General features: G+C 40.5%; 1 protein-coding gene across 2 annotated transcripts in view; it reads left to right on the top strand.

The window, feature by feature from the left end:
- Nucleotides 1-21,134, top strand: part of ptch1 (patched 1) — a 59,747-nt gene that overhangs the window by 33,713 nt on the left and 4,900 nt on the right. For both annotated transcript variants that reach the window (XM_017468747.3, XM_053680302.1), the window contains exons 16-23: nucleotides 1,861-2,003; nucleotides 5,570-5,753; nucleotides 8,817-9,097; nucleotides 10,490-10,627; nucleotides 12,638-12,780; nucleotides 18,692-18,791; nucleotides 19,141-19,446; nucleotides 19,594-20,140. In XM_017468747.3, coding sequence (XP_017324236.2) covers nucleotides 1,861-2,003; nucleotides 5,570-5,753; nucleotides 8,817-9,097; nucleotides 10,490-10,627; nucleotides 12,638-12,780; nucleotides 18,692-18,791; nucleotides 19,141-19,446; nucleotides 19,594-20,139 — 1,841 coding nt within the window. In that variant the 3' untranslated portion in view covers nucleotide 20,140. The remainder of the gene's footprint in view (nucleotides 1-1,860; nucleotides 2,004-5,569; nucleotides 5,754-8,816; nucleotides 9,098-10,489; nucleotides 10,628-12,637; nucleotides 12,781-18,691; nucleotides 18,792-19,140; nucleotides 19,447-19,593; nucleotides 20,141-21,134) is intronic.

Genomic DNA, 21,134 nt, shown 5'->3' on the forward strand with positions numbered 1-21,134 from the left:
AGTCATCGCAGTCAGTTACATCTTTCTTGGAACAAGGGTTCCTTATTCTCAGTCGCTATCAGTCAGCATACAACAGAGTCGAGATCAGTCGCTGTCGGAATGGGTTGGGCTGCTCATTAATAACTGACAGTTCACAGTCCAGATGCTCTCTCACTTTGCATGTGTTGTGAAAATACGTTGTGTGTGTGTTTAAAGAATCCCTCTATCAGTCTGCCATCCTTAGCTCATCTGTTTTTCACAAATATAAATCCCTCTCCGAACCGTCTAAGCCATAACACATTTAATGACTTACCAAGGCAGATTAACATTCCAGAGAGGGAGAGAGTGAAAAAGAGGGGGCTTTTCATTAAGGAGAAACTCAGAATTACAGTACCAGGAGAAGAAAGCCAGGTATTGAATGAGGAAAGTGACTAAAGAACATACATTCGAGAGATAGCGATTGAGGGCATGTTTCTACACCTGCTGTGATTAGTGGAAATGTTCAGCTGCATACACGCTGAATTCTGGGTAATCCCTGCTGGGATTTATTCTACGTAAAACCCTATTCAGTTCTGTTCTCTAGCTCTCTCTCCCTCTCTCTCTCTCTCTCTCTCTCTCTCTCTCTGAGTGAGTCAGTGTCCCTGTTTTAATGCCATATCTGTGCGTGTAAACCCCCTTTGTTTGCTATAAGCCTAAATTGCACTGCAACTTTTGAGACAGCTGCTGAGACGTAGGGACTCGCTGGGTCCAGTTCTGAATCCCTTCATTATGGTCCCACGGCACGATGTTTTTATTTGAGCCCGTGTTTCCGTCGGGCAAACACCGAGGGGGTGCTTGTGTGTGTGTAGGTGCAGAGCGAAGGCAGTTGGAGAGGGCGTTAATAACATTGTCGGACAAATTTGAAACTGACAGCAAGGCCAGAGGGAACGAAAACTGTAGATAGCGGTAGGTGAATGAGAAACGGGAAAGAAGAGCAGGCACAGAAAAGTAAGGCTGCTTGAATCAATGTATGTGAATCAAAAAAGCAAGGGGGGTTTAGAGGCGCTTAGCTTACCGCAACACTTTTTTTCAGCAGCACGTTTCATTATTGATCAGCTTACAGTATGTAGTTGACTAATCGAGTACATGTTATGCAACCATATATTCGCATAATTTACGTTCTCATCCATTAATAAAATAGTTTATGTTCAGTTACAGTGTGGATTGGTGTTGTACTTGTGTGCCTTATCGTAGGGATTCACAAATTCTTGCAGCCAGGGACGTCTTCCAGAGAATTTCCAAGGTCCGCCTTATGATCACAGAGCACATGACAATAGAGCAGTTATATTAATGAATCATATTCATTAATTGCAGCCATTAGAGCTTTTTATTCCTGAACGTTCCACTCATCCAGATGTAGATTTTAAACATATAAACAACTCTTGGTTTGATTAAAATTGCATTGAGATTCATTTTATCATTAGTATTTTTTGCTTTTTTTTATTTTAAATATTTTGAAGCTCCTTTCCATTCAACTTTCCAGTCAGTTAGGATTACAACTATGATAATAACTAAATAATAACCATAACAACCTTGATACTAGTTATTAGTAATCTCCAAAACTGTCATGGGATTTTTAAAAACTGTTTAGAACCATGGCCTTTCTTGACCTGCGGTAATGTCGTTGTCAGTGTACACTGAAGTGAAGCAATGATGTGGCAAAGATTTGAACTAAAATAGAATAAAATGCAAGAGAATCCAAGTGAACTTCATGATACAGTTATGAGTCTGTGTTCTTGTGGTTTCCAAAATACATTTAATCTGTATAATCTGTGTTTTTCGGTTGTCAAGTGCTGTTGTCAACATCCTGTGCCGTTTGTATGCGTGTGTGTGCGTGTGCAGGTCTGCAGGATGCCTTCGATAAGGACTACGAGGCAGGCAAGATCACCCAGAAGGATTACGAGAACGGTTCAGACGACGGAGTGCTGGCTTACAAGCTCCTGGTGCAGACAGGATGCAGAGAGAAGCCGATCAACCTCAACCTGGTGAGCGACCGAGCAGTCCTACCCTTGTTGCCTCCTGGTTCTTTTTTCCCCCAAAAAATACAACACATCTTCCTCGACATCTTTAAGTCGAGGAAGAGGCATCGCCATCATGAAAGCAGCACTCCCGACTGAGCTTCAGAGAGAAACTATCTCCTGTATGGTATGGTATGTACCTTTATGGTGCAGCACATTGCTCTGCACGGAGGGGAACATAAAGACCTTGACGCCACCCTGAGCAGCTTTCACATGCGATTTGAAATCTTAGGGCTTTAAAATGTAGAATTAATGTGGATATATTTATGTCCTGGCATATCTGTACATTTTTTATATATTTCCATATCTGCTATTTTGTGTTGTAGCTGTTTGGATAGTGTTTAGCATGTCCTGCCTCCCTTAAGTTTCCAGTGGAACCCATGATTTAGAGTTCTCCATACAGGAAGCACAGCTTGTGACGCGTAAAATGCATTTAGCGTTAATGCTGGGAGTTAGTGGGGTTAGTGGCTTACAAATGTATATTTTTATCCCCCCTCTCTCTCTCACTCTCTCTCTGTCCTTTCTCTTTTCCCCGTCTTCTTGTCCCTCCATCTCTTTACTCTCCGCCTCTCTCTCTCTCTTTCCCTCTCTCTCCCGCTCTCTCTCGCTCTCTCTCTCTCCCTCTTTCACACTGATTGCTTTACCGAGCACAGGAATTTAAAGCTCTCGATGGGGCCGCAACCCACCTCTGAAAAAGCAATTAGCCTTTCATTTAAACCGTTGTATCCCTTTGGCTCGGTGCAGACCCAAACTCAAGCTAGCAAAAAGGCTCCTGCATCATCTGACCATTCGCAAACACACACAGGCATACTCAGAAGCATTAAATATGACAGGTTAACATATTTGTAATGCTTCCAGTTACTCAGTAAGAAAAATCAGACAAGAGGGAAATGTAACTATGAAAGGTCCAGTGAGGCTGATGTGCATGCTGTCTCGCCTGCATGTTTACTCCCGCACGAAATCTGGAACAATCCTCCTTTTTCCCTCATTTTTGAGTGTGGTCGTTGTACTGAACAGTTGCCAGAGGAGTGGGGGATGGGGGGGGGGATAGACGTAGGGGCGCAAAGGCAGCCTGCCCGTGCTGGTGTGCGGCCCTGTGATGTAATTTCCTGTGCCTGTGAGTGAAGAGGGGTGGCAGCAGGCCAGAGGGCCGCCGGCCTCGCACTGTGGGCTTCCCGTGACAGCTTGAAGACATACAGTTGTTGCGTATCCTGCTGCTTAATTCGATCCAGATCTTCGGAATCCAAGTTCGCTTTTTTCCCCTCCCCACTCCACCCCATCTCTCTTCTCCTTTTTCTCTCAGAACCGCTGCCGTGTCTTCTTTGAATGGACAGGGAGCTTGTGCTGTCTTTTTTTTTGCAGTGTGTGTTAAAAAATGTTTTGAATAATTAAAAAAAAAAAATTGTTTAATTAAATGGAATTTTACAAAAAAAATATTAAACGGTCATTATATATGTTATTTAGGCTCATCTAGATATATTTTGTTTCATTTTCTATCGTCAGATTTTTTTAAATACTCACAGCTTAGGGAATTATTATTGTTTTATTTTTTTTATTTAAAAGTATTTGATACATTACGTTTCTAAAAATCTAAATTCATTTCACTATGGCTTTCCATATCTGTTTTTTCCTCCATTGGGCAGGAGCCTGCTGTGGTGCCGGGTAACCTGGGTATCCATAGAGGTCAGGAGAAGCAAGTGTTAGCAACATTTGTACAGATGTTGTGTTATTTTTATAGCTCTCCTCCATTTGCTGGGTGGCATTTCCTCCTGTGTTAACAGCGAGGTTAACTGCACACAGGCGCACTCAGGGACTCTGGCCAATTTTTTTATTGTTACGCTAACTCAAGCAGTTTCTCTCACTCTCCCTCTCTTTACCCCCACTGACTGTATACACACACACACACACACATTCTCACACATATTCTCACACACGCAGAGCTTCCACCACCTCCTGACTCAGAGACTGTGGATTTATTGTCCTGAAAAGTGCACATGGCACAGAGCAACATACCATAATGGTTTTACCTTCTCAGCAGGTAACTCACTAAGGCCCCCTGCAAGGAGTGAGTAAGGGAAAGATTAGTGCAGTTTTGGTGGACTTTCTCAGCCTGTGTAAAATGAGGCATATAAAGCAGCACACTAGCTGACTTACTGTTACATCCATCCATCCATCCATCTTCTATACCGCTTATCCTTTTCAGGGTCACGGGGAACCTGGAGCCTATCCCAGGGAGCATCGGGCACAAGGCGGGGTACACCCTGGACACTGTGCCAATCCATCGCAGGGCACACTCACTGTTACATAATTAAAGATATTAGCACTTAAAGGGGTAGTTCACCCAAAAATTCTGTCATCGTTTACTCACACTCATGTCGTTCCAAACCCATAAGACTTTTGTTTGTCTTTGGAACATAAATGAAGAGGTTTTTAATAAAACCTGGGAGATTTCTGTCCCTACATGTACAGTCCAATAACCAAAACGTTCATAAACGCATCGTACAAAATATTCCATTTAGTTGTTGTTTTTTGTGCACACAAAGCATTCGTATCGCTTCATAAAATTGGGATTAAACCACTGGAGTCACATGGATTACTTTTACGATGCCTTTATGAACGTTTTTGGAGCTTGAAAGTTTTGGTTACTGGACTGTAAACAAAGGGACAGAAATCTCCCTGGTTTCATTAAAAACCTCTTCATTTGTGTTCCGAAGAGGAACGAAAGTCTTATGGGTTTGGAACGACATGAGGGTGAGTAACTGATGACAGAATTTTTATTTTTGGATGAACTACCCCTTTAAATATTAAGTTATTATTTTATATTACGTAAGAAAAAATTGCACCTTTTTAGGCAGGTTCATTACAGTTCCATTTTTTAAAAAAAACAAAAAAACATCTTAATTATGGCCCTATCAGAGGATATGGACATGTTGTTATTTATGAAGGTCAAGACACTTTTGTTTGATGTGTGCATTCGCTAATCTTTCCCCTGTTGATAAATGACAAAAGTCATCTTTATACCCCAGTGAAACAGGAAGTCACTGCTGGCTGCTTCCTAAATGAATTTAATTAGAATACATTTACTTTAGATTTCTCTCTGTGTTAGGGTGAGATTAAGCTAATTAGCAGACTGTAAACCTATACATGATGTTATTCAGTGACTTGTATTCATTCCTTCATTCATCTTTGATATGCATTCATTCAAGCATATTCAGTAGCTGCAGACTCGATGGCACACCAGTCCATCTTGGAGCACCTTTCACACACTCGTTCACACACAGGGACAATTTAGAATTGCCAATCCACCTACCAACATGCTTTCGGGACCTTGGAGCTCTTTTTTTTTTATTTGATATTTTTATTAATCTAGCAATGCAGTGAAAGTTGTATCAGAATACCTGAATACTCACAATATTTTCTAATCTAATATCTCTTCTATAATTTATATTGATGTTTGCCCCTGGCGATGTGGTGTTGATTTTTTTTTTCCCCTATTCCGTCATGATGCTGAAATTGTGTCTTTCCTTTTTCAGCTCACCAGACACCGGCTGGTGGACGCAGATGGGATTATCAACCCCAAAACTTTCTACATCTACCTGACTGCATGGGTCAGTAATGACCCGGTGGCCTATGCAGCTTCTCAGGCTAACATCCGCCCTCATCCTCCAGAGTGGATCCATGACCGCACCGACTCGATCTCCATCAGCAGGCTCACTAGTCAGTAATACTCTAGTACTTATTTGGTCTGTTCTTCTTTTAAGCTAAATCATAGCCAGTATAAACAGAGCTTATTCGAGGGTTATCTTTAAATATGGAGTCAAAGAATGACTAAAAAAAGCAAAACCTAATGATAACATTGGGCTGCAATTCTAATACAATATTGTAAACTCTGATACACACTCAGACTATTATTAAGGAAGGAAACTTCATAGAAGTTTAGTTTTAGTATTGGGAGCTGAAATGAGCTTTTTGATTGGACTAGCTACAGTAATGCCGTAGTTTGTTTACACACAGAAGCTGTTGAGGAACACATGGTTGGATAACAATCCAGAGATGGCTTTTCCATGGCAGAGCCTCTGCAGCACAGCTGGCTGCTGTCCAGCGTCTGTCTTAATGAAAATTTATAGTGGCGATTACGATGAGCCAATGTCATGTTTTACCAAGCGGTCTTGCATAACCCCACACGGAACACACACTTGCATACTCCCTTTACACACACCTCTAGACAGGTGGTGATTCGATATCACATTCTCCTGATTTTATCTGTGGATTTAAGACCGCCACTTATCAGAGTCTGGCAGTAGGCAGAAGTGCGAAACTAAGTAAAGTTCTGCTGTGGAGAGGGAGCTTTGGTGACAAATGGCATGTCCTGAGAATCCACTTCAGGACATTCATATGTAAGAATTGTCTTACTCTTGACTACAAATTGAAGAGTGATTTTTTTTATCACCTTCTGGATGTCTGTGTGTGTGTGTGTGCAGCATTCTCATTACAACCCCGATTCCAAAAAAGTTGGGACGCTGTGTAAAATGTAAATAAAAACAGAATGCAATGATTTGCAAATCTCATAAACCCATATTGTTATTCACAATAGAACATAGAAAACATCAAATGTTTAAACTGGGTAAATGTACCATTTTAAGGAAAAAATAAGGTCATTTTGGATTTGATGGCCGCAACATGTCTTGAAAAAGTTGGAACGGAGCAACAAAAAGCTGGAAAACTAAGTGTTACTAAAAAGAAACCGCTGAAGGAACATTTTCCAACTAATTAGGTTAATTGGCAACAGGTCAGTAACATGATTGGGTATAAAAAGAGTATCTTAGAGAGGCAGAGTCTCTCAGAAGTAAAGATGGGATGGAATCTGAATGGAATCATATGTTGCTCTAAAACCTGTATATACCTTTCCGCATTGATGTCGCCTTTCCAGATGTGCAAGCTGCCTATTCCATATTCACTAATGCACCCCCATACCATCAGAGATGCAGGCTTTTGAACTGAGCGCTGATACAAAGCCGGTCCTTCTCCTCTGTAGTCTCTTTAGTTTAGAGGACGTAGCGTCCATGGTTCCAAAAAGAATTTCACATTTTGATTCATCTGACCACAGAGCAGTTTTCCACTTTGCCTCAGTCCATTTTAAATGAGCTTTGGTCCAGATAAGATGGCAGCGTTTCTGGATCATGTTCACCTGTGGCTTCTTCTTTGCGTGATAGAGCTTTAACCAGCATTTATGGATGGCACGGTGAACTGTGTTTACAGACAGTGAGTTCTGGAGGTGTTTCTGAGCCCATGCAGTGATTTCCATTACAGAATCATGCCTGTTTTTAATGCAGTGCCGCCTGAGGGCCCGAAGATCACAGGCATGCAATACTGATTGCCTTGTCTCTTGCGCACAGAGATTTCTCTTGATGATATTATGTACTGTAGATGATGAGATGTTCATTGGCTTCTCAATTTTATGTCAAGGAACATTTATTATGGAATTGTTCCACAAATTATAGACACAGTTTTTCACAGATTGGTGAACCTATGCCCATCTTTACTTCTGAAAGACTCTGCCACTTTAAGATACTCTTTTTATACCCAATCATGTTACTGACCTGTTGCCAATTAATCTCCAGCTGTTTCCTTTTACTAACACTTACTTTTCCAGCCTTGTTTTTTGCCCCCGTTCCAGCTTTTTTGAGCCATGTTGCGGCCATGAAATTCATAATTACCTTTTTTTTTTTTTTAAAGTGGTACATTTACTCAGTTTAAACATTTAATATTGGTTCTATGTGCTATTGTGAATAACATATGGGTTTATGAGATTTGCAAATCATTGCATTCTGTTTTTCCTGACATTTTACACAGCGTCCCAACTTTTTTGGAATCGGGGTTGTACAATAATTGCCTAACATACTCTATACTAGGCATGGTTGGTGTTATTGATATAATTTTTTTTAAATGACTGCACATCCTTTATTTGGACATTTTGCTAAATGGTGCAAAGACAGTAAATGAAGAAAGTAAAAATGAATAATGAATAAGTAGTAGTCCTAATTATAATCATGACGTAAGGTAAGGTACTTTCAATTGCCAGAAAGCTTCCCAGAGCATGGTTTCTTGCATTATAGACTACTGCAAAATGTTCAAATCATCAGTTTATTAAGTCATGACACCTCAACTGGCATTATTTTATTTGCTGTCTGTAACTGCATTGAATATCATGATGGATAAAGGAATGAGGAATAAACAAACAAAAAAAACATATATATATATATATATATATATATATATATATATATATATATATATATATATATATATATATAGGCACATACCTACTGTGCATGTTTGAGTGGTTAACAAGGCTCTATGTGAGGGCGTGTGTGTTCTGGGAAGTAGTGGCAGGGTTGATTTTGACAACATAATTACAATAGGTCACTGTCAGGGCTGACAGGCAGCTGCATGTTGAGATTTGATAGCTCGTAATTTGGACCCTTCTCTCCACAAATCTTTGTGTCGCTCTGAAATATGTCTCTTTGTGCTTAATTTTGAACATTCATAATCGGATGATGAGTAGAAGAAGCCAGAGGGAGGGTAGAATTGGCCTCAGTTTAGCTAAAATAACACACTTAATTGGACTGTTTATAATGCATTATGTAAATGGGGAGAAATGTATTAGTAAAAAATATCATGTTTTTGTCAGAGTAAGATTAAGTCTGTTTCATTAAAAAGAATTTGAAGAAGTAGCAAAATGAACAAATAATTAATTATTCTTTATCATTTTTTCCCCAGTTCCTGCTGCAGAGTCCATTGAATACGCACAGTTTCCCTTCTACCTCAACGGGCTGCGCGAGACACCCCAGTTTGTGGAGGCCATTGAGAGTGTGCGCGCCATCTGCAACAACTACAGTCGCCTGGGTGTGCCCAGCTACCCAAACGGCTACCCATTCCTTTTCTGGGAGCAGTATGTCAGCCTGCGCCACTGGCTGCTGCTCTTCATTAGCGTGGTGCTCGCCTGCACCTTTCTCGTGTGTGCCGTGTTCTTGCTCAATCCATGGACTTCTGGCATTATTGTAAGTGGATACATCAGAGCACATAAATTATATACATTTTCATGCTTGGATTTATACTGTACATAACAATTTTTTCCAGGTTTTTCCTTTAATTTGTCACTTGTCTGTATTTGAAATTCTGTTCACAGAGCATATGCTTATTTTTTTTCAATTGTTGTAACATTATGCAGTTCATAATGTGATCATACTGTGATCAGACAATTGTTGTTAATAAGGCAGTTAATACAGTCTTCTGGTATCATTGCAACCTCTTGGTAATTCATACAATTTTGATTATATTCGTTGCATGAAACAATGATTTACTATTAGAACTGTTTTATATTTGTACAAATATAGCTGTCAGAATTGCACTTCCTTTTGATAAATGATTAAATTATAATAGTCTGTGGTGGCGAGACTTTTTAAAATCATATTATTTGTTTGGTGATTTGTAATTTATTTAGTGTAGCGCTTCCGCTCATTCTGTACATACAAGTATGTGGTATGTTTTATAGGTCTGCTTTTAAAAAAAAATCCTTTTATTTCCCCGACATTCTGTCGTGGACGAATGTCCTAGACAGACGTTTGGGAGTATGTGAAACACATTTTATAAAGTGAGATGTGTTTATCTTATACTGTCAGATCCAGTTTGTTTAGTCTATGTGGAGCACTTTGGGGCTTTTCTTTAAAATAAAGAAATGTGGAGAAACAGAGGTTACCACAGCAACTATAGCACTTCATGTATGAAATAGACCCTTTGCTTGCTTTTCCTTGGTCTGTTGTCTCTGTTTTTGTATATAATGAGTTTATGATGAAATAAGCTTACTTTTCTTTCCCACACTCCTTCCCTTCCAGTTCACTGTTGTGTGTTTCCCTACAGCTTGTGTTTTAGATGCTGTGCCTCTCTCGAATAGCCACTTACAGGACAGATGAAAGAGAAAGTTACTACGCTGCTTTTACTTTTACTGTCTCGGTTTTGTCCTGGGCCACCAGCAGCCTCCTTTATCCACCCCCACATATGTCCATTGCTTCCGCCTCACTTGTTCTTTCCTCTACCCCCCCAGCACTGTCTTTTCTTTCGCCTGATCCCCCCATCCTTCTTCAAAGGCAGCAGGGCCTCCAAAGTAACTTGAGACTGATGATGGCATTTACTTTCCTCCTTCTAAGTCCAAATTAAGCACCCTTACGGAAATTTGTATATAGTAAGCCGGGCCACTTTCTAAAGTCGAGGTACACTCAAACATTCCAAAACCCTCACCTCATTCTTTGCTGCGTTTGTGCTATAGTGCATTTTAAATATAGCTGAAAATAGCTACTCTGTTTTACTCGAATTGCGTAATGTTTGCTTAATGGACTGTTGAATAGAAAGTTTTAGAACTTGAATGACGTTTTTATACATTTGATCTTGACCAGGTGCTGGTGTTGTCGCTGATGACGGTGGAGCTGTTCGGCATGATGGGGCTGATTGGTATCAAGCTTAGCGCCGTACCCGTGGTCATCCTCATTGCTTCTGTGGGCATCGGTGTGGAATTTACTGTCCACGTGGCACTGGTGAGTTAGTCTGAGCTGTCTTTGATTCACACACAGATTTGCTTGCAGTGCTCTCTGTTATTATTAGTGCACTTCATAAATATGAGCAAAAGTTATGTATAAAATAAACACTACACACAGTAATTCAGCAATAGGAGAACTGCTCCTGTTAAAATTTATAGTATAAAATAATAGTATTTTTTCAGGAATTAAGACACCTCTAAGGAATATTTTAAATTATAGGAAAAAGACTAAGGCTGCAACTAACAACTTTCAACAAACGATTTTCATAATCGATTGGTTGGCAGATTATTTTTTCGATAAATTGATTAATTGGATGGGGGGCTTTCGGTATAATTTTTTCATTTATTTAAAATTAAATCCACAAACTGAGTGTTACAGATATAAACTTCAGACTAAAACTTTACACAACTGTCTGTCCAATTATATAAGACTGAAAAGAACCCAATACACACAGATGCACACCAGAATATGTATTATTAATTTAGGATTGTAGTTTAATTCTGTGCTTTTTTTGCATCTATAAAAAGTTATATATTATATATATATATTTATATACAGATGTAGGTTCAAATACTAGGTTCAATTACATTTTATTGTTGGTGCGACATTTAATTTGACTCTCTGAATTATCTTTTGTTATTTTATCCATCAATGCGACACTTGAACTTGTCTACCACTCATAGGTTTTTTGCAAATTATCAGTTCATTTGTAAATAAATTTAAAATAAATCCATCAATAAACGATCGTCAGCTCAGCTAACGTGATATTTGTGAATGCATGCGAATAACCAAATTGATTAATTTTAAAACATCTTATTTGAATATATTTTGATACATTTAACAATAAAAAAATTATTTAAACATTTTAAAGACATTCCTAGAGACACCCTGCAATTACACCACTGACCACTAGGGGTCCGCGGAATCACTACACTAAACGGTAGAGTATACAGTGAATAGTGAAAGTGTATAGTAAGTAATTTGGGACACAACTTTAGTATTTACTATCTGAAGCATGTTTTTGGAACAGAAGTGACGTAATTAATAAACGTACCACGCGCAGACCAACTAATTGATAATGAGATTCGTTGACAATGATTTTCATAATCGATTATTATCGATTTTATTGATCAGTTGTTGCAGCTCTAGAAAAAACCCTTTTGCTGTCAGTCCCCAGTTACTATCATACCTTTAAAGTCCTGTTTACTTGGGGTGTATATATGAGATTGCACATACATAAAAACTGTTTGTCATCCATTACCAAGAGAAAAAACAATCAACTTTCAGCGTAAGTATAGAATTTGTGAATTGCACAGTTTAGTCTTCTGGTTGTCACGTTAAACACCACTTTCACAACAGCAAGCTGTTTAAAAGCATTGCTAGAAAGAAGCCTTTCCTGAGAGCATCTCACAAAAACAATGTGCCTGACGTTCACATTGTGTCATTACAACTATAATTGGTATTGTGTGTTGTAATCAGATGTGACCAAAATGAAACTTTTTGGTCATGTCCACCAGCCGTGTGTTTGGTGACAAAAGGGGACGGCATGCAAGGAAAAGCACTTGATACCCCACTGTAAAATTTGGTGGTGGATCATTGATGCTTTGGGGCTGTTTTTTTGTTTGTTTGGTTTTTTTGACTGGTGGTTCAGGGGCTCTTATAAAGATTAATGTCACCATGAATTCTGCTAAGTAGCAGGATATTTCAGCTCAAAACCTAGTTGCCTCTTCCAGGAGGTTCAGACTTGGCCAGAACCAAACAATGCGTCAAATGACTTACAAATCAACACAGAAATGGTAAAAGAATCACAAAGCCAATGTTGTTCGATGACTAGCTCCGTCAAAGAAAAGCTGTGATCTGAATTGAAGAGGGAAGTCCATATGCATTGTGTCTCCACCCTTGTTAGACACTTCTGTATGTTTGAGCCATGTTCAATAAGGGTGTAATTCTGGAGGGTACTGTAAGTGCAGGTCTGGTTGCGTTCTAACTTTCCAGTGCTCCATACAGGCCTTCCTCACTGCCATCGGAGACAGAAATAAGCGGGCGGTCCTGGCCCTGGAGCACATGTTTGCCCCTGTTCTGGATGGAGCCTTCTCCACCCTGCTTGGAGTGCTCATGCTGGCAGGATCTGAGTTCGACTTCATAGTCAAGTAAGGACACATGGACACACTTAAGCTGTGATTATGAATCAAGTATGAACCAGTTCGGTTATCCAAACCCTAATGTTGTGTTCAAGTAAGGAATAATTGACTGTGGTCCGTTGAATTATTAGACAATAGTGCACCCCCGAGGTGGTGATGCTTCGGTTATATCTCTGGTGGTGTGCATTATTTTCTAATAATTCAGCGGACCGGAGTCAATTATTCGGCTTATACGACAGTTACCACACCTCAAGACATTGTTCAGACATTTTATTTCAAGACATTTGCCAGGATTTTTGTCCTTAAAACGCTCTTGTGTGTGGAACTAATTTATTACGCATCCCATCTCAAGCCTCTGTTGCTAATTCCAAAACATCATTTTAGAACTGGTAACAGAGGCTTGAGCCATTCATGTGCAGTTATTGGAGAGAGGGAGAAAGAGAGAGATAAAAAAAATAATAATAAATATACCGCAGAATATAGATAACTAAATAACGAATAAATACTAAATATTGATACTTGTTCACCAGCTTTCCTGCTTCATTACTGCAATCACACGTGCTCTCTCGCTTTCTTTTTTCTTGCTCTCTCTCTCTCTCTCTCTCTCTCTCTCTCCAATAACTGCATATCAATGGCTCAAGCCTCCGCTTCGACTCGTGGCCGCATTACCACCTCGGGTGTGCATTATTATTCTAATAATTAAACGGCTGGTTGTCAATTATTACTTACTTATTTCTGGAAAATTTAAATTTTCTGTCATTTTGTTTGGTGTTAAATGTGTCTGCTATGGTGGACAGTAGGCTAACTTTTCCGTTCTTTCAGTTAACTTGGTGAAGTGATATGGAACTGTAATGCGGTCAAGACCTTATGCTGTGCATTTACTGAAAAGTAATTGCACACTCAGAACGTCTGTCTGCCAATCAAAATTGAGAGTTCAGCAGCGCAGTGGTACAAGTCAGAATAACCCAAGTTGAGGTCAAAATGACCAGCTGATGCAACCGAACATAAGGGTTCAGCACTCATTTGATTTTTTTTCCCCCACACATTTGAATGTTTATTGTAACTTACTGGAATATTATAACTAGGCTTGTGTGATATAACTTTTTCCCCACTCACCATTTACCAATTTATAAAATTGCGATAAATAATTCTATTCAGAAAAACTCACATTTCCACCATTTCGGGATATCCACAGCATATTCAATAACCATTTAATTATTATTTGTGAAGTGTTAGATATGACATTTCTTTGTAGGTCTGTTTAATCCATCCATTTTCTATACTGTTTATCCTACTGGGTCACGGGGAACCTGGAGCCTATCCCAGGGAGCATCGAGTACAAAGCAGGGTACACCCTGGACAGGGTGTCACAATCACATACCCATTCGTACACTAGGGACACTTTGGACATGCCAATCATGTCCAAACCATGCATGTCTTTGGAGAGGAAACCCCCCCCAGCACGGGGCAAGAATCAAACCCCTAACCCTGGAGGTGTGAGGTGAACATGCTAACCACTAAGCCACCGTAGGTCACCATAGCCACTGTAGGTCGGTCAGAGTAGGCATATTTTTGAGTGATAACTCCTACAGAAAATGCGTAAAGTTTGGTAATGTGATAAAATCAAAGTAACCAGTACCAGATGGATATTGAGGCAGTGTAATATAATATACAATATAATATACATATAATGCACAAGCCTAATTATAACTTTTTATCTTCGTTATATGAATACTGCTGCTCAGAATAGACCACCTACTTTCTGGGGCAATGAGGCGTTTTGTTTTTCAGACAAAAAAAACAAAATGATATGCGAATGTCCACGCTCTCTGCATGAGCTTGCATGTTTCTGTCTTGTGTGATTTGCTGCAGTGTTCTTTAGGACCACTTTTCCATCAACATTTGGTTTGAACATTGATCATTTTGACCATTTTCATAACCCGGACAAACTGATTCCATGTGATTACCAAAAAAAATAACAAATTAAACCATTACCAAAATATAAATGCAAGTTCTAGATTGCTGAAACATAAACAAATACCATTTTTGGCTTTGAGATGTCCACAAGCAGCAAGCCAGCAACATTGAAAATTGATTATAGATGGGAATTATGAGAGTCTTAGATTTAAAATATAATTTTCTTTCTATTTGAAAAAAATTCAATTAAATAAACGTTTGAAAATAAATGCTTAGTGATTCGATTACATTTAACTGTTAACTGCTGCTCATCTCACACACACACACACACACAGACCACACTGGGGCCAAAGTAACTCACAAGCTCCCAGTGAATCATAGCCACTGTTTTTTCACCAAACAACCTCCTCTTTACACACACACACACACACACACACACACACACACACACACACACACACACACACACACACACACCCTGCTCCTGACAATAAAAAAAAATAGAAAGATAAAAACCGTGGGTTCTGTATTTTTCTAGTCTTGCAGAAATAAATGTTTCCCTGACTTTCCCCTGTCAGGGCTTTGAATGTTTTGAGTCCAAACAGTTGAGACGTGTAGCTCGGCGAGGTATGTGCTCGGACGTTTTCGCTAGGGAGGCACGGCTCTCGACTGCTGTTCGAAACTCACAGTTCAGTTGCACTTTGGCATGTGATTTGTTAAGACGGACTGTGCAGTTCATCACAGAAACGGTCTTTGTTGTTTGTCTCCATCTCTGGCAATATCACTCATCTGTGGAAAAATCTCTCTCCTCAAACTTTGCTTTCCGTCAAGAACTACTGACTCAGTAAAATCCTCCATCATTCTGACCTGTGGCGCTTCATGTTTGGACAAGTCAGTCATTTTGATTTGCATAGTGGTGGGTGCAGTCAGTAGTACGCCAACACAGGTGCACAAGTCTAAGGCCCTGTCCAAAATGGTGCTCTAAGCCCTGTGACCCTCCTCCGAGTCCACCTTTTGGTGATGCGATCGAAGGGGCAAGGGTGTAAGAGCAAGCATCTGGGGAGATTTTTACAGGATTTGTTTCTGTTGTTTTAATGCTACATTAAGCGTTAAACGATAACAGTTCAATTAATAACAAGGCGCTTTATTTGAATAGATTTTTCCCTACTGTTGTTCAGCATTGCTACATCCACTTTGGCTTGCTCTTAACAAATACATCCACTGTGGTCCTTGCAAAATAATAGTCCCAAAGATTCTCGATGCTGCTGAATCTGCCTTCGCCAAAAGAGCGAAGAGCTTGTGAGCGCTGTTTTGAAGAACTAAGAAATTACACACCATCCGGCCTTGCAGAACTCATCGCCATGTGGTGTGTGGTGATATTTGGATATCTTTAGCAAATAATGTGCTAACATGAGGGTGATTTCCATAAAGGCATATGATCTGCGTTACAAAATGCAAGTGACTGTTGTAGCTACGTGCTCCTGTTGCTGCCCTAAAAGATCAAATATGTTAGAGCTATCGAGCTATTACAGTAGGATTAGAACTAGCTGTTTGGCTGGTATCATTTTATATAGACATCAATAAGCCATAATATTAAAACCAGCCCGCCTAGTATTGTGTAGGCCCCCCTAGGCCGCCAAAACAGCTCTGACTCGTCAAGGCATGGACTCTACAAGACCTCTGAAGGTGTGCTGTCAGGTGGGCTGTCCACATGATGTATAGTAAAAGAGACATGATTCATCAGACCAGGCCACCTTCTTCCATTGCTCCATGTTCCAGTTGTGATGCTCATGTGTCCATTGTAGGTGCTTTCAGCAGTGGACAGGGGTCAGCATGGGCACTCTGACAGGTCTGAATCTGCGCAGCTCCTTACACACCCACAGCCGTCATTAGCCTTTTCAGCAGTCTGTGCTGCTTCTATAGCTCTACAGTGGGATCGGAACAGACAGCCTAGCCTTCGCTCCCTGTGTGCATCACTGAGCCTTGGGTGCCCTCGACCCTGTCGCCATTTCACTGTATGTCCTTCCTAGGACCACTTTTGGTAGGCACTAACCATTAAACACCGGGAACACCCCACAACATCTGTTGTTTTAGAGACGCTCTGACCCAGTGGTCGAGCCATCACAATTTGGCCCTTGTCAAAATCTCTCAGATCCTTACACTTGCCCATTTTCCCTGCTTCCAACACATCAACTTCAGGAACTGACTGTTCACTTGTGCTGCCTAATAAATCCCACCCCTTGACAGGTGCCACTGTAACGAGATAATCAATGTTCTTCACTTCAATAGCTTCTTATTTTTATTTAGCTGCACTAAAACACTCTGCTCAAAAAGTGGATAGTTATGTAGGAATGGAATAGTCTGGTAGTTGCGTAATGTACACCAGACAACTAACAAAGCTCAAGGTGTTCATTGTCTGCCTTTTTGTGATGTTTTCCGAAGGTTTTCCTTTTAAATGAACTGTATTTTATCTAGAGCAAATTAAGTAGTCCTACTCCTTGTTGAAGGTTCGAACTTTCTGAATTATTTTTGAGTTATAGCCATTTTTATTTAAAAAAAATATATTAATAAAGCATCTAAAGTTCCTTCTCACTTTCATTTGGTTGGTGTACTTGAAAAAACAAAAACTCAAAAAACAAAAAAGAAGAGGTTTTCATAAATACAGTTCCTGAGAACGATAAAGCTATCTCATAGACACACACACCCTGTAGCTGCAGGGCCGGAGAGTGAGTGCTCCTTGTGTGGCTGCAGCTGGACATTGTTCAGGTGTGAAGGCCGGGTGGTGGAACTGTGTCGGTTTAGTCTGAGGCCCTGCTGTGCTGCATATCAACTGGCAGGAGATTACACACACGTACACAATTGTAAAAAAATTAAAAAATTATATATATATATATATATATATATATATATATATATATATATATATATATATATATATATATATATAAAGGCTGAACACCAGTGATGGCTCTGGCTTGGTGTCACCCATTTCTCAGTGGTTTGCTTTGGAGACCGTGGACAAGCGTTCACCTTAGCAAATTCAAAGCTTGGGGATTGGAAGAGAAGGAGGGGAGTATATGGCCTAAATTCCTTTCTACAAATACTTTTAAAAAGCCTCTTATGAGTCTCTGCATTTCTTTAATTAGGTGAAAGATGGCCGTTGTAATTTGAGCTGCTGTAGTTTGCACAGATGCATCACTGGCCTAAAGAGAAGTAAAGCTAGCTATAATGAAGAGAGAGAGAAGGAAGATGGCAGGGGGATTTGTCAAGGAGGTTTGGGGAGGGTCTTACCTGATACTCCAGAGATTTAATAAGACCAAGGGATTGTGAAAGGCAGGAAAATTTCACAGCGGCTTAAAGAGAGAGGGGAGAGACAGAGATCGAGAGAGTGAATATGAGCTTGAGGCCAAGCAAGAGGGGCCTGTAGTTTTTCCTCCTCTCTTCCTCCTAGACTAAATTGTTTAAATTCTATACCCTTCATTTCATTTGTTTGCTTCTGCTTTCTTTCTTCCTTTTTTCTTATTCTTTTTTTTAAAGAGCAAGGGAGAGAGGCCCCTGTCCCTTTGTGATTCATCTCTTTCTCAAGTCCTCTACTCCACATTCCTTCCCACTTTGTTTTAGCCTATGTTTGCTTGTACTCTGCTTACCTCTCAAAAAAAAAGAAAAGAAAACTCTCCCTCTTTTCTTCCCCCTTTTTTTTCCATGTCTTTGAATTAACCAACTAATTATGTCTCCAGCTTTTCTGTCCTGCTCTCTAAAAAGACTAGCACTCTTTGGAGACTTTGTCTGGCACAAGGTAAACCTAGTTTTTAAGCTTAATGATTATTTCCTGTTTGTGAGCGTGTGGTGAAGGTTGGGGGTGCCCAAGTGTGTGTTCTGTAACATTATAAATATATTTTGCATTTGATTTATTGTCTTGCTTATTTACTTACTTATTTACATGGAAGTTTAATATCTAATTTCCCCCTCATTTTAAACTATTTTCTGTGTTATTTTTTTGCAGATACTTCTTTGCTGTATTGGCCATCCTGACCGTGTTGGGGGTCCTGAATGGCCTTGTGCTGCTCCCAGTCTTATTGTCCTACTTCGGCCCTTATCCTGAGGTAAGAGGTTTGCTCCTGTCATGCCATCCATCCTGTGTGGCTCCAGCATATATCACAGACACACCTATGCAGAGCCCAGGGTAGGGTCAGTGCTGACCTCAATGCCCCCAGGCATGTCTCATATTAGCTAATGCCTCCTACCCCTAACCAACTATTCAGCTCTTTCCTATCTTTTGGAGTGATCTGGAAGTAAATGCAAGACATTAGGTTAAGGAGGAGTAAATAATATTCCTAGTTATGATGGTTTTTAGTCAGATAGGTGATATTTTGAAGATGTTTTGCAACTTACTAGGGGATAGATCTGTAAGTATGCACAGTTGGAAACTCTGATTGTTTTTCGTGTGTTAAGGTGTCTCCTGTGGACGGACGTAGCCGATTGCCCACTCCAACTCCAGAGCATGTTCCTCCAGTGGTGCACGTCACCATGCAGCCCAACCACACTGCCACCTCAACCACTGGAACTGGCTCAGACTCGTCCGACTCAGAGTACAGCTCCAATTCCACGGCCTCGGGCGTTAGTCATGAGCTCAAGCACTATGACCTCCAGGCCACCAGGGAGCGAGCTACCCAATCTGAATTTGATGACATGCGGATTAACACCGGGCCAAAACCAAACGTTTATCATACAGAGCCACACGTTTTACCTTCTTACTCGGTAAGACAAGAACATTCTCAACTTTTTTTTCTCTCAAAATAATGTTTACAATATAATATAATATAATGTCTTATATTTATTAACAATAAAAATGTATGCACAGAGCTTGTGTGTACCATATTCATTGTGTGTAAACATTTTTCACAGGCTGGGAGAACTGACTCCAAGCAGCAGCCACGTTACCGCTCCACTCACCCTCCTCACACTCAGGACGCAGGACCTCCGCTTTCTCGTCGACACATTGGTCGGGAACCCAAGCGGGACGCAGGGCCTAGACAGGCTCCTCCCCCTCAGAGGCGGCGCACGGACGCATTTGAAAGCGCCAGCCCCTATGGGTCCAGAGAACATTCGGCAGCCCGGCAGCCTCGCTCCCATAACACTTACTCTCACTCCCTGCACCCTGGCTCGGGCCCCGCCTTCTGCCAGCCCATCACTACTGTGACTGCATCCGCCTCAGTTACAGTGGCTGTGCATCCAGGCGTGCCTGGCCAGAGCGCCCCCTACCCCTGCTACCCTTCCAGTGACAGCTACCGCACTTCAGAGGGAGCCTATGTTCATGACACGCACTTCCCCGACCCGCATGTACCCTTCACAGAGCAGCGCTATAGTGCAGACTCCACAATGGAGGGCTTGGAGCTGCAGGATTTAGAGTTCACTTCTCACACTGAGCGCCGCACGAGTGCCTCCAGCTGAGGTGAGCTTACTTAGTACGTTGTTCTTTAAATTCTTTAACAACCATCCTAGTGATGGAAGTATCTTTGACAATCAACCACTAGAGTGCCCCTAACTTCCCAACATGGTACATTTATTTTAGTCTAATCCCATGGAATATGACCGTACAGCAGATATTTATTTGTTTATAATCACTTTATTACAACAGTGTGTTAGTTTCATAAGACTCTTAGTTATCATTATTTTTTTTTTTTAATTAATGTGATCTGTCCTTCTCTAGATTTCTCCTAAAAACACTGGCTGTGTCTGAAATCGCATACTGTGACAGTACATACTGCATTCAATTCAGTACCTACTGCATTCGATTCAGTACCTACTGCATTCGATTCAGTACCTACTGCATTCGATTCAGTACCTACTGCTCGGCCGTTGATACAGTACGTACTGATCGGTATAAGTGGTAAGCATGAATACGATCCGGACGTACTACATGGCACGGATTCCGACGGCTCTTCCACGACAGTCCCGTTGCATTATGGGATAGCATAGTATCCACGGTGTCCGGTGGTTCTGTATTACATTATCTCAGCGGAAACAGTGGGTTGGCTACTGTATTATGAGCGAGAATTCGGATATACTACTCCTTTGGTGTACTGCTTTTCGCCTACTGTGTAATAGGGTAGTAGGGATATTCGGACGCAGCCATAGATTTCTGAAATAAATGACAGTTTTACGCCTGGGTGAGATGTCTTTCAACAGGAAAACACACAAAAATTTGTGTGATGTTCTTAGGGCTGATGTAGCGCAAAACATTTTTCCTTCGGTAGCAAATTTAAGGCCTATAAGTGTTGAAGTGCACATACTTTACTGAGATGCTTTTTAAACAGTATTAAAGGAGTTCCAAGTCATCCATTGAAAAATATATTTTTATGTAAATAATGTTCATTTTCTAATGAAAGAAATTAATATGTTAACACAGTGATATTTTTGTCAACAACACTGATTTCAAACATTTA

Source organism: Ictalurus punctatus, chromosome 5, assembly GCF_001660625.3.
Source record: "Ictalurus punctatus breed USDA103 chromosome 5, Coco_2.0, whole genome shotgun sequence".
In the NCBI taxonomy this organism is placed as follows: domain Eukaryota; kingdom Metazoa; phylum Chordata; class Actinopteri; order Siluriformes; family Ictaluridae; genus Ictalurus; species Ictalurus punctatus.